General features: G+C 48.1%; 9 protein-coding genes across 9 annotated transcripts; 4 read left to right on the top strand and 5 right to left on the bottom strand.

Annotated features, from left to right (window-relative positions):
* Positions 1-48: 48 nt before the first annotated feature.
* Positions 49-4,307, bottom strand: K441DRAFT_655366 (uncharacterized protein). The gene is made up of 4 exons (XM_067647840.1): positions 3,976-4,307; positions 2,294-3,917; positions 2,106-2,222; positions 49-2,059 (listed from the first exon to the last, which is right to left on the bottom strand). Exons 1-4 carry the CDS (start codon positions 4,258-4,260, stop codon positions 303-305), a joined length of 3,783 nt encoding a protein of 1,260 aa, XP_067507021.1. The 5' UTR covers positions 4,261-4,307; the 3' UTR covers positions 49-302.
* A 417-nt stretch (positions 4,308-4,724) lies between these two features.
* K441DRAFT_674947 (uncharacterized protein) lies at positions 4,725-6,473 on the top strand (the record flags this gene model as incomplete). The annotated part of the gene is made up of 4 exons (XM_067650815.1): positions 4,725-4,797; positions 4,860-4,981; positions 5,040-5,196; positions 5,254-6,473. 4 exons carry the CDS (start codon positions 4,725-4,727, stop codon positions 6,471-6,473), a joined length of 1,572 nt encoding a protein of 523 aa, XP_067507022.1.
* A 264-nt stretch (positions 6,474-6,737) lies between these two features.
* Positions 6,738-9,063, bottom strand: K441DRAFT_605379 (prolyl-tRNA synthetase). Its single transcript, XM_067645368.1, has 7 exons — positions 8,890-9,063; positions 8,747-8,819; positions 8,652-8,695; positions 8,512-8,602; positions 8,384-8,463; positions 8,202-8,331; positions 6,738-8,155 (listed from the first exon to the last, which is right to left on the bottom strand). Exons 1-7 carry the CDS (start codon positions 8,995-8,997, stop codon positions 6,867-6,869), a joined length of 1,815 nt encoding a protein of 604 aa, XP_067507023.1. The 5' UTR covers positions 8,998-9,063; the 3' UTR covers positions 6,738-6,866.
* Positions 9,064-9,258: 195 nt separating this feature from the next.
* On the top strand, positions 9,259-10,430 carry K441DRAFT_655370 (mitochondrial 54S ribosomal protein uL10m). The gene has a single exon (XM_067647841.1). The coding sequence runs from the start codon at positions 9,300-9,302 to the stop codon at positions 10,335-10,337; it is 1,038 nt and encodes a 345-aa protein (XP_067507024.1). The 5' UTR covers positions 9,259-9,299; the 3' UTR covers positions 10,338-10,430.
* Positions 10,431-10,501: 71 nt separating this feature from the next.
* On the bottom strand, positions 10,502-11,605 carry K441DRAFT_655371 (HIT-like protein). Its single transcript, XM_067647842.1, has 3 exons — positions 11,226-11,605; positions 10,970-11,047; positions 10,502-10,842 (listed from the first exon to the last, which is right to left on the bottom strand). Exons 1-3 carry the CDS (start codon positions 11,506-11,508, stop codon positions 10,622-10,624), a joined length of 582 nt encoding a protein of 193 aa, XP_067507025.1. The 5' UTR covers positions 11,509-11,605; the 3' UTR covers positions 10,502-10,621.
* A 2,499-nt stretch (positions 11,606-14,104) lies between these two features.
* On the bottom strand, positions 14,105-15,956 carry K441DRAFT_685249 (G2/mitotic-specific cyclin-B; the record flags this gene model as incomplete). The annotated part of the gene is made up of 4 exons (XM_067651859.1): positions 14,105-14,226; positions 14,279-14,417; positions 14,466-15,767; positions 15,945-15,956. 4 exons carry the CDS (start codon positions 15,954-15,956, stop codon positions 14,105-14,107), a joined length of 1,575 nt encoding a protein of 524 aa, XP_067507026.1.
* A 773-nt stretch (positions 15,957-16,729) lies between these two features.
* Positions 16,730-18,318, top strand: K441DRAFT_655374 (mitochondrial 54S ribosomal protein uL2m). Its single transcript, XM_067647843.1, has 3 exons — positions 16,730-17,771; positions 17,847-17,920; positions 17,985-18,318. Exons 1-3 carry the CDS (start codon positions 16,829-16,831, stop codon positions 18,078-18,080), a joined length of 1,113 nt encoding a protein of 370 aa, XP_067507027.1. The 5' UTR covers positions 16,730-16,828; the 3' UTR covers positions 18,081-18,318.
* A 664-nt stretch (positions 18,319-18,982) lies between these two features.
* Positions 18,983-22,514, top strand: K441DRAFT_364220 (uncharacterized protein). The gene is made up of 6 exons (XM_067641406.1): positions 18,983-19,478; positions 19,547-19,847; positions 19,913-20,432; positions 20,489-20,980; positions 21,041-21,286; positions 21,387-22,514. The coding sequence occupies exons 1-6, from the start codon at positions 19,160-19,162 to the stop codon at positions 22,209-22,211; spliced, it is 2,703 nt and encodes a 900-aa protein (XP_067507028.1). The 5' UTR covers positions 18,983-19,159; the 3' UTR covers positions 22,212-22,514.
* A 57-nt stretch (positions 22,515-22,571) lies between these two features.
* On the bottom strand, positions 22,572-25,888 carry K441DRAFT_703768 (uncharacterized protein). Its single transcript, XM_067653494.1, has 4 exons — positions 25,635-25,888; positions 23,332-25,553; positions 23,086-23,253; positions 22,572-23,018 (listed from the first exon to the last, which is right to left on the bottom strand). The coding sequence occupies exons 1-4, from the start codon at positions 25,702-25,704 to the stop codon at positions 22,920-22,922; spliced, it is 2,559 nt and encodes an 852-aa protein (XP_067507029.1). The 5' UTR covers positions 25,705-25,888; the 3' UTR covers positions 22,572-22,919.
* Positions 25,889-27,246: the final 1,358 nt, after the last annotated feature.

The following is a 27,246-nucleotide window of genomic DNA, read 5'->3' on the forward strand; positions in this document are numbered from 1 at the left end:
CTTAACCCCAGCAATATGCACAGCAACGGAAACTTTATGTATGAGCTGGCCCCCTTTAGACCAACAGCAGCAGACGAATATGCAACATTTGCACTCATATGCAACAATCATTCTACGAAAGCTGTCTCGTGAACACATGTCTCTATGCAAATACCAAAATGTTAGGCTGCAGGCTGTGAAACTCCGCCACGACATTCCATGATCCCGATTCTCGCCGGCCCTGATAAACGCCATTCCGTGGGGAACCGTGAAAAAGAGACCATCTGGAAAGACTTGCATTGACTTGCGTTTCTGTACTCCTCTTACCGCTCACTATCCCTTTCTTCTATACCAACCCAAATCATTACGCCCTTCTTATCCACCCTCATCCCCTCCGTTCCCAACACCTTCAGCGTTTTATTGAAGTATCGATCTACTACCCGTAACTGTGGAGTTACCCAAGCTCCACCTACCAAAGGTAGAATGTTGTAGCGTACAGTCTGTCTGCTCATCGGCAGCAAGTGCAGAGCTCGAAGTTTGGGTCCGCTGAAGCCGAACTCCTCACTAGCTTCCATATTAAGCTCGAATGTAAGGAAGTGCATTGTAGGATTCTCTAGCGTGTAATCGAGATGAATAAGGCAGGTCACTGAAGCTGATGGATACGCCGTGGCTAAGACACGAGGCTCGCTACTAGGCACATGGAGGCGAGGTATTGCAAGCGTGGACGTGGCAACCCGGCCTTCGTCGTTGGGGCTAGGTTTTCTCCAAGTGATGCTTAGACTTATGTCGAGAGCGGATGAACGGCGTTCCTCGAGGTTAGGTTTGCGCATGTCAAGACAGAATGAACGTTCTTGAAGTTCTTGAGGAGCAATCTCGGTGTCCGCTGAAGGAAATTCCTTGGATATCGTACAAACGGCGCCACCGTGAACGGCATGGAGATTAAGACTCATATCTTGAATTATAAGAGCCTCTTCAGCGAACGAGGCAACCTTCGCCTTCAACTGCCATTTTTGTGCAATCCCATAGGCGGTGACTGAAGAAGTATTATTCGATCCACCATCTTGGACCTCGAAAAAGCTCGGCCACGGGTCGGGGTGGACTCTAGCCGTAAAGTCGTAGCTTGCTTCAAACGGGCCAACGAATATGAGGTCGGCAATCAGCGTTTTTGAGATAGGGATATCTCGATCGCTAAGAACATGATAAAGAACTTTTATCTCCAGCGCATAGTCCGAAGGCTCGGAGGGTGCTTTGAACCTGATCGTCTCCGTCCGTTTTGCATTTCGTGCCAATTGTCCAACAATATGTCCGGGGAGACCAATCCGAAACCCGTCATTATCTTCAGGGGTTGTATCCGACTCATCCTGAGGCGAACCTCCATGTGATGCCCATAAGAAATCTAGGGTATCTTTCGATCGGCCGAGGAGTCGAACTTCAAGGACGGCTTCCGTATCTTCCTCTTCTTTGTTGTAGATCTCAATATCGAGAGCAAGTGACTCGTCCGTATAATATTGTTCGAGCAGGTTGGGTAAACGAATTTCCATCTTGGGAGGCTTGGGCAGAATCTTAATTGTAGTTCCAGAATCTCTATTTAACCGTTTAGTTTTGGTTCCCGTCTGTCCTCCTATCCACCACGTAGGCATATCATCATTGTCGGTTATCGCGGAAGAACAGACTAGATCGAAGCGCTCAGTCTCAACCTCGAGCGTGCTTCTAACAGCATTTACATCGCCTGCTTCACGGAAAAATACTGGGAATAAAAAGACTTTGGTCTGGCCAGGATATATCGTTAAATCCGAGGAGCCAACCCAGCGAGGCTTTTGCTCCGAGCGGGAGGTTGGAGTAGATTCTTCTAGAGTCAGCTCGATAATTCCAGACATTTCCCCTGAAGCTGTGGCCGTTTGTATATCAGGTAAATGATGGAAGAGTTGAATCTCGCTGATACAGCCTTTGAGTTGAATGAGGATATTGGACAATGTAACAGGGGCAGATTTGGGTTGTGCTCTCGATGTCACCGCGATTTGCGATGGAAGAGGCTCCCCGACGTGGCCTTCGCTGTCTGAGAAGGTAAAAGAGACAAATACTACAGTACTATTAGACAGATCTTGATTCAGGATGGAGTAACTTACAGCAGGAGGTGACATCTTCGGTACTAACTACTACGGTCGGTTTCCCGGAGCCCTCTACAGGAAAAGAATCGAGACATGTCATAATATCATGTCTATATCCAGGTTTGGTTTTTAGAACTGCAGCCAGTCAGCATGTGGTAATACAGATTCGTCGAATAAGCGGGTATGTTTGTTGCGCGGTTCCATGCCTTTTGAGAGGAGTTCCCATTCGGTCACAACAGCCGTTTCAGGGTCTTGCACACGGTTGGCGCATTCATGAAGGGCCCAGGTCACCTCAGAGACGAGCGCCCACCATTTTTCTTTTCGCCAGCTCATTCCCTCCCAAAGGGGTCTAAGGAAACTCAAAGCCTCTCCATATCTTCTTGCATGAATAAGCGATTTCGCAGCATCCAGACTCAGCTGATCTACCATGCGCTGTTGTCCGCGAGCGTAGTATTCACTTACGGACTGGTTGAGTGTGTCGACAATCTCGCTGCAGTGATCGAAGCCTTCACTTCCCGAAAGAGGGTGCTCAACATGTGGTTCTGGAACAAGATAATGATCGTATGTGCCATATCTATGAGCCACTTGTGTTGCAGGTGAAAATCCAGGAGGCGTGCGATCTTCTTCTGGGATATCTTCTGCTAGTACTCGTCGCCTCGTTGCATGACCAGCGGATAACTTGAGCCAATATCCCGCGTGATGCAAGAGATTCCACGGCGAAAGTCTCTCGCCAACAGGGAAAGCTCTCTCTGCAGGTGAGAACAACATGTTCGCGCGCTCTAGCAGAGCATCGGCACCCTTAATAGGGTCTATGATGGTAAAAATAGGCAATTCTGCCCTTTGGATAAGTTGCGCCATAATCTTAGCCCATCTGGACTCCCAGGCCTCCCAGCCATAATTTGCAGATCCTTTCCCTCGTCGGTCTACAAGATCTCGCATCTTAGCTCTGTAGTGGAGCCATGTCTGCACTGCGGAGGTCGGTAGATTATTCCAAAGTTGACAACGCACGGAGCGTAGAGCGATAGTATCCGCCAGTAGTCGAGTTTCATCCCATCTGGGAGACCAGCTTGCAGTGGTTTCAAAAACCCCATCAGGCCCGAAAAGAGTATCTAGGGCAAAGCCATAGTGCCTCTGCGCAGCATCCATTTCTTGGCGGAATTCTGCAAGCGTTCCTAGCTTGAAGTCATATCGAACCCCCCAGCCTTGGTTTGATAGTGTTTGAGAGGTGCCCTTGGTTGGCGGAGCTGTAGGGGGAGGTATTTGTCCGCGTCCTTTCTTCCGGCGCGCATGCTTTGTTAGGTCCCGGTAGTACTCGACACACAGAGGCTGCAAGGCAGACATAACGGAATGGACAAACGAAGAGAGCTCAACCCGTGAGGTATTCGGCGGCAGAAAGAAGAGTGAATTCTTTGGATCTAGTCCTGTTGCTCGTCTAATGGTAGCTAACCTTTCCTCAATGTCAGGAGCCTCAAGGATTGTTTTATCACTCAGCAACACAACTACATATCTCGTCTTGTAGTCCGATTTCTGAAGCTGCCCTCTGATATTGTTTATTTCAGTCTTTAGTTGATTGTCATGTAGACTATTCCGGCTCGGATCTGATGTGAAACCAAAAAAGGACATGAAGACGGATGGTACATAGTATTGGTGCTTTGCAACCCACAAAGGCGTCATGACGCCGTCCGGAAATATCGGTGATCCAGGGGATAGGGGAGATATGGGGGAGTGTAGGATCCAGTTAGGTATGGGCGCAATTGTGGGACTGCTGGGAGGAGATATCCCCTCGGACACCTGAGGAGGATCGGCCTTTCGAGGGGGGAGTATAAAGTCCTAACGATCTATGAGTACTCAGGTGCAGACCTCGTAACAGGGCAGGTGCCTGACCTACCCTCCCGACAGCCCTCAACCTGAACCCTATAAGGCCACCTCTGCGGCTCCCTGGCCTTCCATTCCATGGTGCATCTCTTCCATCAGCATTTAAGAACTCTTCCAATAATTGATCTGCACGTTCCCCGGTTATTTGGGGGAGCTCTGAGCTTATCGTGGTAGCACCTCTCCCAGGAAGAACGTCATGAACAGCCGGTATTGATTCCAGCTCAGGGATAGATCCTAGACCAGAGGCCACGACAAGAGGGAGGTTGTGGGCAACATATTCGGGAGGATAAGCATCCATCTCTATGCCCTGCTTGTGATACCGCTAGCCATTAAGGTGCTAAAATCACATGCGCCTTTCGCCGATAGGAACGATCAAGCTCAGTGTCAGCCGCGAAATTTGAGGATGCCCTGGCAAACACGGTACATCAGTATTAGTACTGATCGAGAAGTTGACGGGGGTCTGAACAGCTGCCTGTGTTGGAGTCGGCCGTCGGTCATCTGCAGACTGCGGCGCGTCAGAGTCCTTTCAGCCTTGCGCCAAGCCCGACTCCACAGCCAGAATGCCTTACACTAGAACAATTCACTCCTCCTCCAGTACGCACACAATACCACTGACTAGACTCCCATATTCTGGTGTCATTTGCTCTTGCGACCTCTTTGGACTGTTTCCTCTCCTCCAATACGTCAGGTTCTGAATTGTACGGGCCGGACAGTATCACCTCAACAGTCTACCGCTGAAGCTGTGGAGCAGCTCATTCCACTATGGCCGGACAGCAGCAGCAAATCATCGATACCATCTTTAGTATGAAAAGGAAGATACTGCGCAAAGATGATTGTAAGAAAGTCTAGACTTCCGTCATTTCCTTGTCCTGAACCTCTTAGCTGATGGTGTAGCAGCATCCGACTCGGGCGAATCCGACACGCCATTCAACAATCGCACACAAAGTTTAAAGCGGAAATCAAGGTACTCTCAAGTGACTAAATTGGATCTTGGGGTGGAGCCACCAGCCTATAAAAGAGTAAGACGACCCCACATCCATGTCTTTGTAATGCTTTCTCACAGCTAACTCCGGGCAGAGGATCGAGCACGCGGGTTATCACAGATATATTATCCAGCGTAATCCCCCACGATTTGATCCGGACGGTGACATAGTCGAATATGGCGACGAATATGAGGACGAAGATGATCTCACGACCATCGAAGAGAATCCCTATTCGGAGATTCAATTGGAAAGTGCGTGCACTTCATTCCTCTAGTGCTAATAATTATTTTTACTCATTAATTTACCAGGTCTTCTCGCACCACTAACTTCAGCCGCCGATTTACCTAACCATCCTTCCATGTCTATTCCTTACACATCGAAACACCTTACGCAATTGACTGCGGATGCTGGAGCCATTTCACGAAAAGAACAAGCAGCATTATGGAGGGCTAAAAATTTATTGACGAAACTTCAAGGTGATGATACTTGGGTCCCATGTGGTTTGATGGAGACCAGCCTAGACAGGTTTATTCTGGGGAGTCGCCAGCCGAATGGAGTAGCGTCCGCGCCGTCCTTCGTCTCACAAATTGATTCAGCCGATCAGCTACAAATTGCGTGGGGGAATGGTTCGAATACACAGGTCCTGACGGACCCGGCAGGTCTTAGTACCCCACCTCCAACTTCTGCCCCAAGACTAATTCCTGTGCTCGACATTCGGATGGCGGATGTGGCCAACGGGCAGAGTTCTCACATAGAAACCCGTCAAAGGCTAGAAATAACAATGGGAAGGGACGCAGAAATGGCCGAAGCACTCGCGCAAAGCCACTTGGCTCCAACACTGGGAAATGGAACAATTCGGGAAACAGAAGCAGTGCCCACCAATAGCAATCCCCAAGACAGCAGAGAAGCGCAACAATCACAAAATACAATAAACGGCGACTTCCACAATTCCGCTGAAGGACCCTTAGTGGACGCAACGACAGACCTTCCACATGAAACCGAAAGCAATCTTCCTTCACCACCTGCCGAAGACAATTCTGAGACCGCCTCGCAGCAAACCACACACCGCATGACAACACGCGCTCGCGCGCAAGCTATCTCCAAGACACCCTCTCCTCCTGCCTCGCCCTCGCCCTCGCAGACTCACAACCCAGTCCACCCAATGTTCAAATTTCCAACCGATTTCCTACCAGACCGGGATTTCGGACTTCCGCCTGCCGAAGCCGAAGATACGCGCATGCTCCTCCTCGCTTGGGTACAAAAACAAGAGGAGATTGCCCGCGCGTCGGTTGACCTCTATATGGGTATGCTGCAAGGTGAGCGTATGCGACAGGATGTCTTTAAGTGGGCGAAGGCTGAGGCACACGTGGGCGAGATGAGTGATGGAGAGGACTGGTACGATCGAGACGAGTGGGGGCTTGACGAAGATTTAGTGAAAGGGCGGGATGAAGAAGAGGATGACGGTGCTGCGCCAGGAAAGAAGTCGACAAGGCAAAGAGGGAGAAGAGGGGAGAAAGATGATCGGTGAATTGAAACATGCGGACGTTGGGATGGGATGGCACGGAATATGCATATATGACGGTTCACGGATATAAGACGGTGTTAAGGGCGTGGGGTTTCACGAGCACGGTCGGGCGCCGTGTTCTTTGGATATTCGGCCCTTTAAAAGAGAGCTGCGATTTTTTAACGCTAGCTTTGGTATACAACTGCTATTTTCTCAAGATACCCGAATTGGGCAGGCATCTTTCTTCCGGGGTACTTCATCTATCGCATAGACTTGCCTGATGTAAAGCAACCGCGCAGCAAACTCTTAATTTTTTTCTAATAAATCCTCTTCTCTATCAATACATAAACAACCAAAGACATTTTGAAGTGATCGCTTTCAATTCCATAATCTTACGGTTATATCAGAGTTCCTACCTCATAGTTTCTCTAAAATACTCATTACAACTTCCCTCAGTTTATCGATCTTAACATCCTCTTTCACGTGCAGCCTCCGACACTGCACTTCCACTCTCCTGTCTTTCTTCCATGCCCTCCCTAGTATAAGGATCACCGGGTATCCAATCAAATCCGCATCGTGTAGCTTCCATCCAAGATCCTTGATTGGGCGGTCGTCTAAAATAGCATCGATGTCCACGTCGGTCCGAGAAACACCCTGCAATGTATCATAGACCCCTACTGCGTCTTCTTCGGTGCCACGACTAGGAATGATAACGCACTCGAAGGGGGAGACCACGCGTGGCCAGTTGAGGCCACGATTATCAGAAAGAAGGGAGGCAATAGCACCGATGAGTCGCGAGACACCGATGCCGTGGCAGCCCATTTGCATAGCGACTTGTCCAGACAGAGCCATGGAACCAGAAGCGTTCTGAGTAGGAAGAGCGACAGTGGCATTCATTGGTTCGCTATATCGTGCCCCGAGATGGAATGTATGTCCAACTTCTACAGCGCGCTGAACAGTGAGTGTGCCATTCTCGCAAATAGGGCATGGGTCGCCAGTTCGTATGCGTGTGAGGTCGAGGGGCTTGCCAGTGGTGGGGTGCGTTGTAATATCGTTTATTTCACCGCGGTTTGCGACATCTCGTCTGTGTGTTTCCTCTAAATTAGGCGATACGCGGTAATCAAATATGCGGACGATTTGAAAAGTGCCATTACTGGAATTTGTCTTCAATAGATGCAGTGGGTTTTTCTCTATGCTAGTATCAAGGTCCGGATAAACGGATTTCAAAGCGTGGATGTTAATATGGCCGATTGCTGATTCGTCGATTGTTTCGTCTCGTGTTTCAACTTTGACTTGGGGTACATAGACATGGACTAACGTATTTCGGTCCTTGCTAATACCAGTCCACATCCGGACACCCTCAAGTGTATCCATGAGTTTGGATGGGGTATGAGCCGCCTTCTCCGCTAATTCCTCATTGGCAACGTAGTTGCACTTGGCGCATGAACACACATGGTCCTCGCCTCTTTGAGAGACGAAATGGTACTCATGGCTAAGGTTACCTCCCATAGTTCCCGAATCGGCATTTGCAACAAGATATGGTATTTTAAGCTCATCGAAGAACGCAGCATAAGCATTTCTCACGGTTTGATAAGTCTCCAGAGCCATATTTATCGTATAATCAAAAGTGTAGAGGTCTTTCATGAGGAACTCTTTAGCTCGGAGAAGGCCTTGTCTGGGGCGGCGTTCATCCCGGTATTTTCGAGCTGAAGAATGGTTAGAGTAAACATGAGCAATAAAGAGGTTACCTACATATCTGATATACTCGCAGTGGCAGATCTTTATAAGATTTAACAATGCCCGATGCCAATGCAGTGATCTCCTCCTCATGAGTAGGAGAAAGGAGGAAGCCTGATTCTTTTCGATCCCTTAGCCGGAGAAGCTAGGACGAAGTATCAGCATATAGAAACAGCGTTGTTGCTAGAGAGTGATACTTCTGAATTGGCTCCAAATCTGCCGCTTTGCCGCCATAGCTCTTCCGACGTAATCGAAGATAGTGATAATTTTGAGGCTCCTATGCCATATTAGTTGAGATCAGGTTACTGAGCTCCCAATACCTTACCAATACTTCGCATATGCTTGTCTATCAAACGTTCAAGCTTTTCTTGAACACGAAGGCCGAGCGGAAGCAGATGAAAAACACCAGAATAAGCCTTTACCACGTCAGGAAAGTTCTCAGCCTAGTTCAGCGAGAAACTGCACCTGACGAAGGAAACCGCCACGTATCAATGAAGAATGGGAACCATCTGAAATGCTTTAGCCATGATGCTAATAGACGAAGATGTGCATCAGCCGACCATCTTCTGCTGTTTGAGGCGCAATCCCTCCAGTTGGGACCCAAAATGTTGACAGGCGATTTCTGCCATCAACCTGAATAAAAGCTGTCAATTGAGGAAAGAGGTACCAAAAAGCACACAAAAATCTTAGCCAATGTGCTTACATGAAGGGCCCTGAAGCTCTGTAAATTTAAGGAGCTTAATCTGTTCACGGGGTTTTTGTTACGGAGAAAAGATTTGCGTAATAGTTCATAAACAGGCTGAACAGCCATTTGAAAGGTTAAAGGTTATAAAGGCATAAATGAACTGTACAGAAAAATGGTATCCCACTAATCAAGAAATAGTAATACCCAGACATAGCTCGTCGATTCATTGAAGAATGATGCCTCGGAAGACCGGGGTTGACCGAAAATTACCCGAGACTAGCCTCATTTGAACAATTCAATGTTTTTTTGGACCTACGCCAGGACGGAGAGCGGCGAGTATTGATATCAATGTAAGGACGTTGTGATGTTATTATTTAGCATACGCTAACTTCCCCTCCCAAACAGTTTTCGGTCCCTTCCCGCCCCCGATGCCTCCACGATTACGACTCCAGCCCAGGAACCTCCGAGTCCGCATATATCACCACCAGCTCCCTTCCCAACAATGCACCTATGCATCTCTAACAACTGCGACCACACCTGCGCCTCCAATTGACCAAACAATACACTCCATACCACCAATCGCTCGCTTCCCGCTCAACCAGCCGCCGTCACACAAACCCCCAGAAATCCGCAAATCCCAACTCCACCGCCAGTACCAATCCCTGTTAAAGTCCTCACCCCTCATACTCCTCTTCCAGCATAACAACCTACGTGCGCTAGAATGGATGGGCATACGGCGAGAGCTCGCATACGCCCTTCGTAGTGTCGATGCAGAGCGCACCGCAGCTGGTTGCCAAGATCTCTATGCCGATGCTATCAAGATCCAGATCATCCAGACTGGTATATTCGCGTCCGCACTTAGGGTTGTGGAGTTTTATCATCCCGAGTCACAACCGGACCCCACGACTCAGCACCCTTCAGACCCAGCTACTGCTTCTTCTGCGCGAATCCCGAATACGCTACCCACACCCGACGGCACTAGATTTATGCACGGTTTATCGAGAAGAGCACATCAAGCAGCAGCAGATAAGAAATTGAAACTTGAGCTTGACCCTCTTCTCTCCGGGCCTTTGGCCGCAGTGGCATTCCCGGCCGTCTCCCCTCAGCACCTAAAAGTCGCACTGTCGATTCTTTCCCCCAGCTCCGACTTCCCAGCCCCTAAGCGCAAGGCGCAACCCAGCTACCATGAGCCTTCTGTTCAAGCTGGTTTGCAGAAGTTAATGCTGCTAGGAGCGCGAGTAGAAGGAAAAGTCTTCGATCAGGAAGGCACGAGGTGGGTGGGAAGCATCCCAGGTGGTATTGACGGACTAAGGGCGCAACTGGTGGCGATGCTGCAAAATGTGGGAGCTGGTATTACAAACACGCTAGAGAGTGCTGGGAGAAGCTTATACTTCACAATGGAAGGGCGGAAAGGCATGTTAGAGGATGAGCAAAAGGAGGAAAAGATAGAGAAGGGACAACAGTAAATGTAAATTAGACGAATGTGTATATTTATTTGTGCAGATACTCATTATATCTGTTGGAGATATCTACCGCATTAACAAAACTAAAGTTACGAGCGCTTCCCTTGTAATGTCTCATAATTACAATTTAGGAATAATGCTCGAGTTTCACTAGTTTTGAAACACAAGCCGGTCTTTCTCGCAATTCCACGTCTAGCGTAGGATTTAATTTCGTAAGTGAGCATTAGATAGAAACTTTGGGAGGCGTTTAGACGACGCTGCTCCGGTGATGCGGCCTTCTATTTACCCTATAACCTTCCCTTCGAATCTCCATCAACTAGTTTCCCCACTTCATCTCTAAGCACTCTCCTCATATCTTCTGCCAATTTTACCGCTTCTTCTTCATCTAGGCCATCTCGTTGTCCTCGTCCAAACATCGTCCAATTCTTGTTCTTTACCTCAGGCATCGTCTCTGGTCGCGGGATAATATGAAAATGAACATGAGGCACTACTTGTGCGGCTCGCACACCTGGAAACACAGTCCTAAGCTGAGAGAGTGCTAGATGTGTCGCCGATGATGCAATATATAAAGCGTGCAACGAGAGGAAAGCGAGAATGTTCTTGATCGAAGAGCAAAAGTTTGCATGTAGACTTACCATTGTTCTGCACGATGTTATAATCTACCACTCCTGTCACCTTCGCTACAGTTCTCGCGAGCAGAGGGAGCCAGAATCCTGCCATCAGATACGTGTCAGAAAACAGTCGGAGATGCATTATCGCAATTGCTATAGGGATACCACGGAAAAGCGTCTTAAACCAGCGAACTACGAAATTATCCAACCACTAGTATCTAATAATTAAAAATAGAAAAAAGAAATTTTGAAGAAATTTAACTGTGAACTTTTTACTAACCAATCTCTCTTGCCTCTGCCCCCTCTACATCTCCGATGAGCTTCCGATGCGCTCTCGTAGCAACGAGTAAATGACCGCTCGTCATCGGCAAAATATCCAAGAAAGCCACTACATCAGGCGTTGAGAGGACTACGAAAGCATTGGGCTGAATGCGTTCGGGGTCCGCGTCCTCGTCTTTTGGAACACAGTCAAGCAGAGAACGCGACGTGTTCGGGGGATACGCGGACGCAATGGAACAGAAAGGGCAGGACTGTGGATAGTGGTCTTGGTCTAATTCATTCATTTCATTAATAAGAGGCAGAAGTGAAAACTAATGTACGGGTTTTGAATTGATACAACGTTGTTTAATCCTAGGAAACCATGATTTTTCATCCAGCCCGACTGCTTTACTGGTGTTGGAACGCCGCGCCAAACCTACAGAAATATCGGTAAAAATCTGAGAGCGACACACAGAAACTCCGCGTTTGTATTAAAAGGCGTTTCAAAACACGACCCCAAAAAGGGTGCCAATGCATTGCACTGCACCCCACTACGCACAGTACCACGTACACGGTAGATATATTTAATAATAAGCTCTAGAATACTACTTCTATATATAAGCAAGCATTTTAGCTATTAATCATAGCATTTAAGGCCTTAAGGGTAAGTGTATGCGTAATATTTATAGAAAAGTTGAAGTGCCAAGAAATGCGGCTGTTATCGGCTTTTACGCCGCTGCGCAACCGAAGGATATATTACTTACCTCAGAAGCTCAGACCAAGAAATCGATTGCGGATATAGGAATATCCGCACCGTCCGCTAAGCTGATTTAGGACGGTAATCGTTTTCTTAGGAAAACCTAAACACCGTTTATATGAGAAGACCTCATTAACTTTAACGAAATTGATCTACCCTCCCACAATACCTATCGACATAAAAATTACACCAAATTATAGAGAAAAGCCTACTCTATAAGTTATGAGATCTTTAGCTCCTTATACGCGCGCGACGTTAAGAGGAATTCGTCGTCGTAGAGGCCCCAATTCTACCTCTGCACCGCCGAGCCGCTCGGTAAACACCAACGCTGAACGCTTACGCTCACGCCCACGCCGCCAGCCCTCTGCGTAGAGCTGTGGAGCTTTGCGAGAGCTCTGCAGAACGAAGCTCAGGGGGAGACCTGCACGGAGCTCTGCACGGAGCTCTACCAAAGCTCTGCAAAAGCTTTGCACGAAGCTCCGCACGAAGCTCTGCTCGAAGCTCTGCTCGAAGCTCTGCTCGAAGCTCGAAGCTCTGCACGAAGCTCTGCATGGAGCTCTGCACGAAGCTCTGCATTAAGTTCCGCACGAAGCTCTACTAAAGCTCTACTAAAGCTCTACACAAGGCTCTGCACGAAGCTCTGCACGAAGCTCTGCACGAAGCTCTGCATAAAGCTCTGCACAAAGCTCTACCAGGATCCGCACGAAGCTCTACTAAGGCTTTACACGAGGCTCTGCACGAGGCTCTGCCCAAAGCTTACCCCTAGTAGTCGTGGAGGCACTCCGGGCCAAGGGAGGATATTTTCAAGGAAGGACCCAACTATAGCACCTACTAGGTGTTGCAATAGCTTTAAGTAGTAGATATCTACATATCTATATAGTTTTATTAATATCAGTAGACTATTTAATAAGATATAATACGTGCTTAGGCTTTTAATAACGCATTTTTTAACTTTAACGAAATTAATGTTAGGACTAAGCAATAGCCGTATTATAAAAGTCATACCATTTAGAAGCCCTAAGTCTTAAAAATAATGTATAAACTTTTAGTAATAATAACGCGTTATGTGAATAAATGAATTAGATATCCGTAATCTCCGTTTTACGGATTTTGCTTAGGATTTTAACAAATCTCGCCAAACCCTCTCAGACGTGATTTTGCAATTCGGAAGACGGCGTAGGTTATTCCGACGCTAGCTAAAAAATCACGTCTGAGCTCGCTGAAGTAAATATATTACTACTCTGCCACCTTTTTACGTCAACGTATACCCTTAGATACTATAGTTAAAAAGCCTTTATATAAAGCTACAATTTTAGAGCCTATTATATATATACATTTGCAATATTAGTGGGTGATTAGAGGAGTGCGATGCGTTTTGTGGTCGCTTGGCGATTTTTACCGATATTATTGTAAACTTCGCGACGCTCGTATGCTATCTCTTTCTACCAGCCATGCATGATCTTGACTACGATAGAAGATACCTTTTAATTGCCCATATATTGACATTCCATCCAATCCCAACACAGGTGGAACAGAGAACCTCACTCGCTAGAAATCATCAAGACCCGCCACATCAAAGTTGCGCCCAATAGGAAGCTCATGTCCCAGTCCAAAAAGCACAAAATCAGTAAGAGCAAAAGCAAAATCAATAACGTCGAAAGTCACACGTATAGGAAACACAGCAAAAGCTCCAAGTAGCGAGAGGCAAGTGAGCAGAGAAGACAGGACGCGGAATTGAGTCCAGCAAATACAATAGACGTCGCAAGAGGCCGTCAATCCATCTACCAGGGTTCGCCTGCCACTACTACTGATACAAAACCTATGCGCGCATCACCCAGTCAACAGACTCACTGTTGTTTTGCTATTTCAAGGTTATCCAAGGCCGACTGAGATGAACTAGCCACTCGTCCGTATTAGACGCCGTCTAGCAAGTTCGAAGAGAAACAAAATTCAAAAGCCGTCCCGTGTATAACGCCAGTTATAGAGCAATAATGCACAATGCAGAGTGATCAGTGGACAGTGAGGAAAGCTAATACGGGTGCTAGTCGTCATCGAGCATCGTGATGGTTGCGGGCGGGACGGATGCGGTCATTAGAGCGCATGGCGCGTGGAAAACATCAGCTGCATAGATTGCGGAAGCAACATCATTGTAACCTTGCGATCTTCGCATTCTCTCCAACAGCACGCGACTTCAAAGTATTGGACTCTAACTCGTTGCCGTATTGAGCCATATATTCCTTGGCCCACCGACGGAGAAGAATAGAAGCTAGAGGTATCGTTAATGAAATACACGTGAAAGAATGTCGACATGATTCTACCTTTAAGAAATTTCTTGCTAGCGTATTTTTTGAAGAAAGCTTCATGGATAACTGGACCAGAGAGGTAGTCGATCATAAGCTGAAGAACTGGCTGAATCTCCTCTTCCGTATAACCTGCATAGTGAGCGAGGGTAGCATCCTAGACCAAGTTAATACAATCGTAGATGATGGATGGCATGTTACTTACCCAAATGCCCCTCTCGAGAACCAAACGCGCCAGGTACATGGCTGCTGCAGCGACCTGGCTTGGCGGATGAGCAATGAAGCGATGATCTAAACAGCTGATCTCTAAAAGGTACTTTCCAAGCGTACGCGTCTGAATGTCGTAGTTGTCGGCTTTCGATATCCTACGCAGGAAGTTCATGGGATTTGGATAACTCAAGTCGTAATTAAGGGCGGCAAGGACGAATCGCTCGGCACTGAGAATCTCTTCCTCCGTGAAGCCATCATCTGCGACATGACGAAAGTTCTGGACGTGAGGAGAAAGTACTTCTTCATACTTTGACGCGATGAACATGGCGGTGACACCAACAAGTTGTAACCGATCCAGCTGAACGATTTTGCAGGAGAGGAAACGGTCGATTATGTTAACAGCCAGGAATAAGGTCTCTGGAAGAAGACGGAATCGAGTATGAACTTCCAGCAGCCAGTCCACAAGGATACCTCGCATCTTCCATTCAAGTTCGCTTTGGTTTTCCATGTAGTCCGGGTTTGCCATTGTCGCAATTTCCAGTTCTCTCAAATAGTCGAAAATCTCGCAAACGTATTCAGAAACCATCAGTGGATCATCAATGTCCTCCTTGTCCAGATCCGGAACCAATTCCCTCGCATCTTCTTCCTCTACCTGCTCAAAGACTTCAACAACCTGGGACTTGGATCGTTCATGTTTCGCCGGTACTGTCTTTGCGACTTCGATAGATCTATCGGCCTCTACTGTAACGCTTGTCTTCATTGTCTTCTGTGTAGGTGCTATGTTCTCCGTTGCCTCGGAATCTTCCTCCTTAAGGGTTTTTGTGCTAGAAGCAGACGTGTTCCGTTTCTTCGTAACATTGCCTGAGATGCCTGACCCACTCGCGGGTCGCTTCAAGTCCGACGGCGGAATGTTTTTCTCTTTCGGTGCGAGAATCGAACGCGTCGAATTGGTTCTTGAAACTTTTTGTACTTTTGTCGGGTGAGCTGCTTTGGAGACGAGTCCAGTCTTGTTGGCCAATGGTTTCTTTGCTTCCTTCCCATCCTTGGCGCCAACAACACCAACGTCGTTCTTGGTGACGTTGCTAACATCACCAAGAGCAGCGCGCTTCCTTGTCTGTCCCACATTTGCTGTTAAACCGGCTACCGACTTCTTTGATTGTAAAGCTTTCTTTGAGACTTCCGCGCTAGATCTGTCTTGAGAGCTGGTGAGGGCAGCTGTTTTGGCGCGAGTTAGACGTGTCGTAGCAGCATTCTCATCATTTTCGTTCGTGACTGCTCGCTGTCGGAGAGACCGCGCCTAATAAAATGTTAGTAAACGCAATATTGGATGCTTTGAATAGCAGTCCAAAACACATGGCTCGCTGTCGGAGAGACCGCGCCTAATAAAATGTTAGTAAACGCAATATTGGATGCTTTGAATAGCAGTCCAAAACACATGAACTCGGGACGGGAAGGCATTGCACGCAGAACTTACAGCAGGAGGCATTGTGAGTAAAAAGGAAGAGATCCCGGCAATATGATACAACTACCGAAGGGTGTGTAGGAGTATTGTGCGAGTTGTTATGATGCGCTATTGAAGATGATATTAGCATTTCCAAGAACGTAAAAGATCAAGTTAGAAGAGAAGACACGGTGAACTAACGCAGCGATAGTACCAGATGCTCTGTGAAATATACGAGAGCCTGCTCGGGAAACTGCTTGAAGATACTCTGGAGTATCAAGGTACTAGGACACGCTATGGATACAGCGATGGTGATATTCGACGTGCGAGAGAATTGACAAGCCCTAATAGTACGCGAAGCTCTTGATCAATGAACGGACGAGGAATTAGTCCAGCTCCAATGAGCAGAGAAGGGCGTGGGAAGTGTCGAGGTGTCGCAACGAGGTGGTATGGATAGTACAGGTTCAAAGCAACAGCGGGTTTGTTTTGGGTCGGGTTTCTCGATGCTTAGTCACGTCTGGCGCCAACAACGCGCGGGCAACGTGAGTGACTTCACAGGGTTGCCCCGGACAGCCAATGAGCAGCGCGCCAAGGAAGAGCAATATCCAACACGAAAGAAGAGGCGCGAAAAGCTCGTGGAAAGTATGCAAAGGATTGTTTTGTAGATGGAGTCGCGATTTTATCGGGTTGAGCAAAGGTGAGTGTGATAAATGCGCAGAGACTTCGTTGCCAGGTCGCGGTTTCCATACCTGCCATTCAAGATAGGCTAAACCGTATTGGGCGCGACGATGAATTTTTGGACGTCTTCACTAACTACGGCCCTTCGCATCCCATTCAGCATCACGGCTTTGCAGCCCCTGCTATAACTACCATTCGGCGTTAATGGCTTTCTGATTATCGCCGCTGGTGCTTTAATTATGCTGCAGCCTCGAATACATTTTCGCCCATCCTCTCACTCGTGCAAATGTCTCCTTTCCGCCTTCCGGAGCTATGCCACTGCCGCTGAAACTCGTTCTCCGCCGCTAATTGTTCCAACCGTTGCAACTTCAGACAGTGCATATCCCCAGCCCCAGGGTCCTCGAAAGGACGAAGTTCTTCAACTCCGAACCTACAAGCCACGAACGCCAGGTTTGCGCCATCTAAAGCGACCCATCAATGATCACCTTTGGAAAGGCCGACCACATATTATACTCACAATTCCAAAAACCGGACAAGGTAAAGGTGGCAGGAACAATACTGGCCAAGTCACCGTGAGACATCGTGGAGGAGGACATAAACGGAGGATAAGAATTGTGGATTATAAACGGTTCGCACCTGGCCAGCATGTGGTGGAAAGGATTGAATACGATCCCAACCGAAGCGCCCATCTGGCTCTTGTTACCAACTCCAAGACTGAGGAAAAGAGTTATATTATTGCCGCTGATGGTATGAGGGCTGGTGACAAGATTGAAAGCTTCAGATCCGGCATTCCGAAAGAACTCTTGGCTAGCATGGGAGGAGCCATAGATCCCGGTATGCTTGCTGCGAAGACAGCCTTTCGAGGCAATTGTTTGCCAATACATATGGTTCCGCTTGGTACCCAGGTATTCAACGTCGGCTCCAAGTCTAGTGGAGGAGGGGTCTTCTGTCGGAGCGCAGGCACATATGCTACAGTCATTAGTAAAGAGGAGGCAGGAAAGAAGATTAAAGAGGTTGTTGTACGGCTACAGAGTGGTGAGATGAGGAAGATCAGCCCGGACGCCTGTTGTACAGTTGGTGTAACCAGCAATCCACAATCCCACTTTAAGCAGCTTGGAAAAGCTGGGCGCTCACGATGGCTGGGCATAAGACCTACGGTCAGGGGTGTTGCAATGAATGCAGGTACGTCCATTATGTTTGATTGACACTTTTTTCAATATAACTGTGCTTGGGTTCTGTATACTAACCGCACTACAGCGGATCACCCCCATGGTGGTGGTAGAGGCAAGTCAAAGGGTAATGTGCACCCAGTCAGTCCTTGGGGCGTACCGGTACGTATATTATCTTATCACAGCACCGATCTTATTCTTATTCGTATTTCTAACCTGTATATAGGCCAAAGGGGGTTACAAGACTCGGCGCAAGAGGAATCCCAACAAGTACCTCGTCCAAGAGCGCGAGAGGAATCAAGGCAAGCGAAAACCCAGGTAGTTTAAGCAACGTCGGACGTTTAATTCGTTTCTCGGTGCTGTGTCAAGGTGCGCCGTACTTTGGGGCCTGTATTATATCAATCAACCACACGCATCGCCACACCACGCCACGCGTGCCCAAATGTATAGTTGGAGTATTTCAGTTCTTGTTAAAAGGGTAGCATTAGTCGTATATACTTCCAGGATGCAAGTCGAACCAGACATATTAGCAGTCACCCAGGTAATCACTGCAAATTGAGTGAGGTGTCCAACTTCCAATTTCAACCTCCCCAGGACGGTTGAACTAGCAATGTGTCGTTCTCGTTTAAAGCAATCGATCGGTTCGTGGTAACACCCCGTAAATCGATTTACTGGCTGGCGATATAATCACTTTATATATGAAAGCATATGAGTTTTTGCATAAAGGAAACCTTTCGTCGGTATCTACTTAAGGCATTGAACCACTGAAGGGCAGCTCGTCGTCTGCCTCCAATGCCCTAATAAACGCGTAAACGCACCATTAGATGAGTAATACGCGGATTACTAAGGATGGAACAAGGATCATCGTTCGCAACTCGATCCATTTTTAGTATCGAAGGATGTTCTTGGCGGCATGCAAGGCAGAATCACGACGAGCGTTTTTGGCAGGCATTAGGCCTTTCATCTTACGACTCCAACGTGGAGATTTGGAGTCGACGTATCAATTTCGAGAATAGGTTTGGCGCTGACGACTGTATTATTGCCTAATACCCTTGGGAGAGGGTTCTCGGCAGCTCCGTAATTATTTATTCCAATGTCGATTATGGCTGACCTTTGGGATCAGATAACAAACAAGGGTACGAGGGGTGCGCCCTTTCAGCTGGCGCCGACACCCCGACGCAGACCCTAGTTCATGGACGTTAGATGATGCCCAGCTGCCTTTCCATCGCATTTACCATAACGCCCGAATCCCTCGCTGTCGCATTTTCCACACAACATAAAAAAAAAAACTTTTATCCCATCCAGTCGTCACGTCATAACCGCACAGAATAGCTACCAGCTGAGGTATATACGTTTCGACACTACCGACGGGTCCAGGACGGGACCCGATTCCTTCCAAATATGACTCCGGACTCTTCAGAATCGCCCAATGACAGCTTCTTCAACGACCTCTCACAACAGCCGTACCAAGATCAAAACAGTAATGGTCGGCCGCATAATCCGCGCATAAATAGCGATGAATGTTCAAAGGAGGGGGATGGCGCAAATAAGCCCAAGCGAATAGCCTGTGTGTTATGCCGAAAGAGAAAGTTACGATGTGACGGGGCAAGACCAACATGTGGAACTTGTAAAAGACTAGCACATGAATGTGCATACGATGAGGTGCGGAAAAAGAGCGGTCCAAAACGCGGATACGTCAAATTATTAGAAGCTCGTCTACGTGGGTTACCAAAATCCCTTGAATAAGCAGCTGAAGAAGTATGACATGTTGACAATTCTACCCTTCAGAGCAAGTCGAAACTCTCTTAAAAAACCAAGAAACAACCGAGCCACACCGAGATGCCCCTCATGCCAATACATCATTCGCAACTAGTACAATACTTCAGTCTATTCCGGATGGCTTGCACATGGGGGGCCCTGACTCACTCCCAACGGCTTTCCCAGAATCGATTTCGCCTTCGGATGCATTTCCCGCCTTACAAACAAACCCTTCTACGAATGCAAACTCTGGGGACGAGGAGTTCCCATGGGAAATGATAGGCTTGGGCTTAGATGAGCCCTTACCCCCTCAAGACGTTATCAACGAGCTGTGAGTTTAATGCCGAGCTTCTCTTGTACTACTGCCGTAATACAACCTAATGTTTTCAATTACAGGCATCAAATATACTTCACTAAAATCCATCCTTCTTTGCCCATTATCCACAGACCCAGATATCTTGCTGCTATGAATTTAGCCCCCCACATGAGGCCTCCAGTTTGCTTGCGTTATATTATGTGGTGTCTTGCCGCTTCCGTCGCGGATAAATTCGATGCATTACAGGAACATTTCTATCATAGGGCTCGAAAATATGCGCAGATGGATGAGATGAAAGGCCACGGCGAATCTACCATCACACTTGGACACTGTCAAACCTGGATCCTTATGGGCACCTATGAATTCAAGCAAATGTATTTCCCACGGGCTTGGCTTAGTGCTGGAAGGGCTGTACGACTTGCTCAGATGATGCAGCTGCATCGCTTAGATGGTCATGGCCTGGATGTGAAGCAATGCCTTCCTCCACCAAAAGATTGGACTGAGCGAGAGGAAAGGAGGAGAACGTTCTGGATGGCCTTCTGTATCGATCGCTATGCCAGTATCGGGACGGGATGGCCAATGACGATTGATGAACGAGATGTACGACGACCCTTTTTCAATTATTCACGCCATTCATACTAATGCTTTGCCTATAGATCCTTACCAATTTGCCTGCTAGCGACGAGGCTTTTGACAAGAGCAAACCAATGCCAACCGGGTCTCTTGATCAGGCTATGACCCCTCAAGGAGCTGGATCACTCACGCCCCTAGGAGGAATTGTCCTAACGGCGGCACTTTTCGGTCGCAATCTTCTACATCTTCATCGACCTACCGCCGAGGATCGTGATGGGGATCTCGATGGAGGATTCTGGACCCGTCACCGAAATTTGGAGAATGTCTTACTCAGTCTGTCTCTAGGTTTACCAGATAGTCTGAGGCTCCCTGCTGGCCTTCCAGATCCCAACGTTATCTTCCTGAATATGAGCATTCACACATCAGCAATTTGTCTCCATCAGGCTGCAATATTCAAAGCAGACAAGTATCGGTTGCCTATCAATATTAGCAATGACAGCAAGATCAGATGCGTGACTGCTGCAGCTGAAATTGCGACAGTTATGCGGATGATAAGCCATTTAGATCTGGCCACGGTAAGCACGATAAAAGTTACTTCCCAAGCTTCGGCTCGTACTAATAGACCCGCCTTGCAGATGAATCCCTTTATATCATTCTGCGTTTATGTCGCAGCTCGTGTCTTTGTTCAGTATCTCAAGACTCAACCTAAGGATCAGCAAATGAATTCCTCATTACAATTCCTTCTGCAAGCTATGCAGGCACTTCGGCGAAAGAATCCTCTTACCGAATCCTTCCTCGTCCAGCTTGATCTCGATCTCGAGAGTGCTGGAGTGTTTGGAGTTCAGACAAAATCTTACTTTCATCCTAGCCCAAGAGGACCGGTAAGCCAACCGCCATTAGCTAAAGACCTAGTCTTCACAGAACATAATGAGTAAGCTCCCTATTTCTTAATCAGAAGGCTAACCGGTGCCACTCTCTTAGGCCGAATTGCCAGTCAATACTGATGCCGTAAAATGCAGTCCTATATTTGACATCCGCGAATCGCAATCCGCAAATGCTCCTATGAATACATTTGCCAACGGGGGACTCACAGCGCACAGCGCTCCTCAACACACAGGCAATTCTCCGGGCCCTCCCTTTCATGTATCCCAACCCAACTTGAGTATGGACGTAGAACCTCAGCCATATTCTTTCGTCCCATCACAAAAGGACCCGCGAATTGAGCTTCCAAACAGGCAGAAGCCAGGCCCACGAGGAAACCAACTTCCAAAGCCTAGACCGCACGGGCTTACCAAAACCTTCGATATGGGCGCGAACGAATCATCGGAGATGGATACATCCCCTGACGCGAGCGCCGACCTGCCGACTCCATCAACCACTCACACACAGTCACGACATGGTTCTTCGTCCGCCTCTTTCACCCCACCACAACAGCAAGACGATCCCCAAAACCCCCAATTCCGCATTCCCCGGCCATCGCCCAAGGTACCTAACAACAATATAACGGAAACGAGCAACCTGCCACCACGCTCGAGCGCCGCCCACAACACCAATTTCTTCCCCACAAGCGACGACCTCTTCCCTCTCGTACCCAACTTCTACACCGACCCTATCCATTCACCCCACGTCTCCGGCTCCGGTTTTATCATGCCTACTGACTGGGAGATATCTAATGGCGGTGGCACGGGCATGACGCCAATATCGGACGGGGGGTGGAACCAGATGCTGGATAATATAAATCTAGGCTGGGACTCAATTGGTCCGCCACACGGAAATGAAGATCTATCTGGGAGGAGGCTTGGTTAACAAATTTAATATACCCAACCCTTTTTTTTTCATTCGTCTGCTTCAGGCAGAACTGACGCTGGAACGTATTCCCTTCCTCGGTCGTTACATTTTCATACTTACCTTGGAATCACATGAAGGCGGGAAACTCGGAAATATTGTCACGACCTACAGACCCTGGAAACTTACAATTTGGTGCATACCAAACCCACTCTCGTGTATATTTGTTGCTCTTTCTTGGCGTTTGGTTAATCCAACTCGGCCGCAGGTGCCTCGCTCAGCTTCTAGATGTTTTCGCTATAGGGTTTAACGAAACGGCATGGGCGCAGCTTGAGATGGCAGATATGCCGCTTATGTGTACTATACCACTGGGGCCGGTCACCAGGCTCAGTCTCCTTTTTCATCTTGCAGACAGGATAGAGCGGAAATGAGAATTATCCACTCCACTCGTGATGTTTACGTCTCACGAAGAGTTTCACGGAATACAGAAAATGAAATACAGAGTACCTGATGCTATCGTGTCTACTGTGAGGTCGCGCTAAGGAATCACCAAAAACGCCAAAACCAAACCAAACCAAACAATACCATGACAAAGGAGAGATATGCTAAGTATGCTACGCTAATGCTATGCGAATACAAAACGAGTGGTGTCCAAAAGCCGCACAATCGTCAAGTCCAATAACGTTAGATATGTTAGTCAAAACAGTTGCGCTGCGTCTCCGTCTTGCATTAAGCCTTCAATCTCCTCTCTTCACACCTCACGCACACAGGGTCTTGGCTGTTACCGCGCAAGAAGTACCTGCCGTCGTCAAACTGACCACCACATTCCTACAGAGCAAAGGGGTGTCAGGAATGCTCTAAGTGGATTCAATTGTAGGAAGAAAAGGGGACTTACCATGCAGCAAAAACACTGAGTATGCCACTCTGCTCCAAGTGCTTTGACGACGGTGTCAGTTACTGGCTTGCGGCACTTCTTGCACTTAGTCGAGTAGCGGTTCGTGTGGCAGCCCACACACCAAGCATAGCCGTCTTTTTCGACAAAAGGAGTGGTAGAGTCGAAAGGCTGAATTCAATCGTTCAAATGTTAGCAATTTATTACCTATACCTTGCTAGACGATCAACCAGAGAGGCAAGTACTTACATCGCCACACTGTGCGCAGAAGAAATGCCCCGCATGNCACTCAGCCCCGCAAGCCACAATCACCTCGCCCTCAATTGGCGTCTTGCAGCTTTTGCATCGCGGGCTGAAGAACTCGTGGTAGTCGAGATGGCAATAGAAGCGCATTCCCTCGTCGCCGTCATCGGCTTCCGAAATGCCCTCACCGATCTCGATGTCCTCGCCGTTCATCCGTCGATGAATACGATCGATGCGCTCGGCACGCTTATTTTCTGGCTCTGGGTAGAAAGCGACACATTCAAGGCCTTCGCCACAATGGTGGCAGACGAAGCACTCGGGATGGAAGCGGGAGCCGGCGGCGCTGACGATGCGGCCTGCTATGGGAAGAGCGCACTGCGCACATAAAGCCGTAGTGCGGCGGGTTGCGGGTGTCCAGTGAGGTGTTGAAGCTGGCGGGGCGCTTGCTGTTGAACGGGGTAGCGGTCTAGTGGAATTGACCTTCGGAGTTGGTAGAGGCCGAGTAGAAGGCTGTTTCTTGGATGAAGGAGCATTTATGGAAGACGGGCTGACAGAAATCGAAGGAGCGTTGATCGTAGGAACCGATGTTGGACTAACAGTGATTGATGGAGGCTCCTGGATATTGATTTTTGGAGGTGTCGACGCACCGTTCACGCTAATTGTTGGAATAGGAGGCGCTTTGGAGACATTAATTTTCGGAACTGCAGATGGTTGCTCCCGAATCCTAGGAGCTGGGGCATCCGGAAAGTTGATGGTCGGAATAACAGGAGCTGTTGCTGATTTCGTTAGTGGACGTGGTGTCGGGTCTGCATGTACATCTGTGCCGGAAGAGGTTGGCGGAAGAGGCCGAGATGGTTCTTGCTTAAGCTCAATTTCCTTAGGCTTCCAGTCCTGCTGAAACGACACAATAGGTCGGCCTGGACTGTCACTGACGATAGTGGGAGTTGGAAGCTTCGGGCTTCTGTCTTTCAACTTCATACTTGTAGCAGCACGAATGTCATCGCTTCTGATCTCCTTCCCATCCTTTATTTTCACTTCTGCCCCGTCTTCACTGCCTTCATTACTTGTTTCCAGGATTTGTGGAGGTGTAGCAGGTAAAGAATTAGACGTATACGCAGCGTTGCGAGATTGAGTAGGCGGGTTGTTCTGTATCTCGTATCTGTCGAATTTCTTTGTTGCAGATATAGGGTCGGTATTTGATCTTGCGAGGCCTTCCTTCACAAATTGCACCCTTGTGAATGGGTTTCGTCTGACTTGCAGTGGTAAAGTAGTAGGAGCCTTTGACACAACTGGTTTCGGTGGAGACGTCGTCTCCTCCTCGGGCTCCTCATAGATTTGGTCATCGGGATTTCTGAAGAGGCTTCCACTAGGTTTTCTCTTGGACCCGCTACTCCGCCTTCGGTGCTTTGAATCCCCAAGCGTAGATGAGGGCGTGCTTGATGTCTTCTGCTGCATTTCTACAGGTTCATGCGGCTGCCGACCTCTGACACTGTCTGTATTGACCTCACTGTTGCTCTGTTTCTGCATTGATGAATCGCTGGGCACTCTGCTCTGCAGACTGCTGCTTCGGCTCCCTCCTGACGCTGACACACTGGAGTTTGAGAGCCTCTTCCTAAGCTTGGAATTGCTCCGCTGTGGATCTTGAGGCTCTCTACTCAAGCTCCGACTTCTTCGAGCAGCACCATCTTGAGACAACCCAGGGTATCTATATGGCGCATCCGGATTCGGATACGGTGCTGTTGGATTTTGATGCCTCCACACCAATTCTGCTGCTTCATCCCGGGCATCAGCATATAAACCTTGTTCTTCCTCAAGGTCTATATCCTCAAGTGCTTTTCTTAAAAGTTTTGCCTCCTCCCGTTCCAACAAGCGGTGACCATTCTCTCGATATACTATGCTTGATGACCTACTACTATCTGTTGTCGAGCCCGAAACTTCCTGCGGCCGAGGTTGCATTACGAGTGGACGGCCAGCCATCGAGCCACCGAAACTGGTGTTTGACATGGCAGAGTTCGTTCGGCGGTGCGACTGGGCGCTGGAACAGCGTGGAGGCAGTAAGGCAGGCTCGTTACTAGCATCTTGGAAGGTCGGATGAGAGAGTGGAGAGATTGCCGGAGTGTCAACGGCCTTGGAAGTCGGTCTTGACATGCTTGCAAACTGTGGAGGAAGCGGTCTGGAGCCATTTGGGCGAGGTATGCGATTGCTCCGGAGATCGTGCAGGTATTCGGCTTTCCAAGAATCGTCAGCACGAATTACTCGTGGGGTTGAGGAATGTGGCATGTTTGGAATGTGTAGGAAAGGTTGCTAACCCATTTGCTTGGGGGACATGTAGGTCGGGCCTGGTGTCGTGGCACGGTCTTTGCTCTTGGATCTGTGCATGATTGAATGTTTACTTTATATGTTTATGTGCTCGGCTAGTCAGTGATGAAGTAAAAGTGCGGTAAGAATTACGATGCATAAAAATGAATTTCACGATGAGTAAATGAAGGAAGAGATGATCAACGAAATGGCATTCCACTCATGTTGCGATTGTAAGCCATAGTAGTGGGCATTAAGCTCTCTGTTTTCATTCGGCCATGTTTCCACGTCAACGCATAAAACCACACCCATGAGTAGTGCCAACGTTACCGAGCATCCCCTGCCACGCCCTAGACACGGGGCGCTTCCGCATCCCGGTCAATTCATGTGACAGGCGAGCACATCGGCCGTGGAGGTGGCCGAAAGATGAACTGCTTCAGCACGCAGGATGGAAAATAGCGGCGATTGCTCTCGTAGCCTCGCAGCCGCCATATTTCTCCCGCCCCACTATTGGAAGCGCTTCGCCAGTACCTGATGCGCCACAACCACTACTTCCACCCTTTGTTGACAATTTGACTCACGACTTCAAGCAGGGTAGAGCTTGTTGCAAGGACCGAGGCAGAATCAAAGCATCAAATATCGCCTAGGGTCACTATTACAAGGCCGCCAAAACACTTTCCCCGTCTTTATCAGACCTTTTTAGAGAGAAAACTCCGCCTTGCTTAGCTTTTGGGATGACAGTATTTCCCTACACCTTCTTTTAACCTTTTCTATGGATTTTCGGTTACTATCCCTTGACACGGAGTATCCCTTCCAACAACGAGAACGTGGTCTGTGCGCGAACACCAGAATCAAAAGTACGCGTATGGTCACGGAGCCTTGATCTAATTGATTCTATTGGCTAGCTCTTATCGATAACAGTTGGACGCAAACCAGCGTTGGAAGGGATAAGCTTGCGAACATCTTTCTCATCCTGCAGTGGATTATAAAGAACATCAACCTCCCACATCAATACTTTAATTAGCCTTCCTAAGGTTTATCCATATAATACAACACAAGCCAAGCAGCTATTACACTACCCGTTAAGACCAAGTTTACGGAGGTGAATGCCCTAAAGTATGTCACACCGCCTTTCGGCAGAATAATCCGGCAGAATGCTCAGTTCTTCTGTCTTTAATTATTATATCTAATACTTCGTAAACTTCCCATTTGCGTCTATTACAGTTTGCATACGAGCTGGCATACTCTTAATTAACCCCTGTAAAAGTCCTGGAGTTACTACTACATCCCAAGCTATCTAAACCCTCTCCTTTTGCTCTTTATATAACTTAAACTTGCACTCCCCGTAGTGGAACTGCAGCCACTCTTTTATATACTTCTATAGCGTCTTAATTGGGTTGAGGTTAGGAGAGCAAGGGGGCCATTTAATTACTGCAAATGCTGGTAATTCTAGTAGCTGTATAGTCTCCTTCGCAGCATAGCCTGGCGCGTTATCTTGCATAAAAATAAGCTTATTTTCCATTCCTTTTAAGCCGGCGATATCGCAGAGATACTGAGCTATTATGGGGACTGTACGTTCCCTATATGTAGGCCCACTTATACTCCCCCAATCTTTCTCCTAAA

The sequence above is a fragment of the Cenococcum geophilum genome, assembly GCF_001692895.1.
Source record: "Cenococcum geophilum 1.58 unplaced genomic scaffold K441scaffold_9, whole genome shotgun sequence".
NCBI classification, from domain to species: domain Eukaryota; kingdom Fungi; phylum Ascomycota; class Dothideomycetes; order Gloniales; family Gloniaceae; genus Cenococcum; species Cenococcum geophilum.

Coding starts and splice junctions, on each gene's coding strand:
- K441DRAFT_364220 (XM_067641406.1), top strand. CDS start 19,160: ATGACTCCGGACTCTTCAGAATCGCCCAATGACAGCTTCTTCAACGAC. Junction 19,848..19,912: donor CAAGACGTTATCAACGAGCT/GTGAGTTTAATG, acceptor TTTCAATTACAG/GCATCAAATATACTTCACTA. Junction 20,981..21,040: donor GCCATTTAGATCTGGCCACG/GTAAGCACGATA, acceptor CCCGCCTTGCAG/ATGAATCCCTTTATATCATT.
- K441DRAFT_655371 (XM_067647842.1), bottom strand. CDS start 11,508: ATGAATGAATTAGACCAAGACCACTATCCACAGTCCTGCCCTTTCTGT. Junction 11,048..11,225: donor GGCAGAGGCAAGAGAGATTG/GTTAGTAAAAAG, acceptor ATCTGATGGCAG/GATTCTGGCTCCCTCTGCTC. Junction 10,843..10,969: donor TAACATCGTGCAGAACAATG/GTAAGTCTACAT, acceptor CTGTGTTTCCAG/GTGTGCGAGCCGCACAAGTA.
- K441DRAFT_655374 (XM_067647843.1), top strand. CDS start 16,829: ATGCTGCAGCCTCGAATACATTTTCGCCCATCCTCTCACTCGTGCAAA. Junction 17,772..17,846: donor GGGTGTTGCAATGAATGCAG/GTACGTCCATTA, acceptor ACCGCACTACAG/CGGATCACCCCCATGGTGGT. Junction 17,921..17,984: donor TCAGTCCTTGGGGCGTACCG/GTACGTATATTA, acceptor ACCTGTATATAG/GCCAAAGGGGGTTACAAGAC.
- K441DRAFT_605379 (XM_067645368.1), bottom strand. CDS start 8,997: ATGGCTGTTCAGCCTGTTTATGAACTATTACGCAAATCTTTTCTCCGT. Junction 8,603..8,651: donor GTGGCGGTTTCCTTCGTCAG/GTGCAGTTTCTC, acceptor GACGTGGTAAAG/GCTTATTCTGGTGTTTTTCA. Junction 8,464..8,511: donor CAAGCATATGCGAAGTATTG/GTAAGGTATTGG, acceptor AATATGGCATAG/GAGCCTCAAAATTATCACTA.
- K441DRAFT_655366 (XM_067647840.1), bottom strand. CDS start 4,260: ATGGATGCTTATCCTCCCGAATATGTTGCCCACAACCTCCCTCTTGTC. Junction 3,918..3,975: donor GGTTGAGGGCTGTCGGGAGG/GTAGGTCAGGCA, acceptor ATAGATCGTTAG/GACTTTATACTCCCCCCTCG. Junction 2,223..2,293: donor ATGGGAACTCCTCTCAAAAG/GCATGGAACCGC, acceptor GACTGGCTGCAG/TTCTAAAAACCAAACCTGGA.
- K441DRAFT_655370 (XM_067647841.1), top strand. CDS start 9,300: ATGCCTCCACGATTACGACTCCAGCCCAGGAACCTCCGAGTCCGCATA.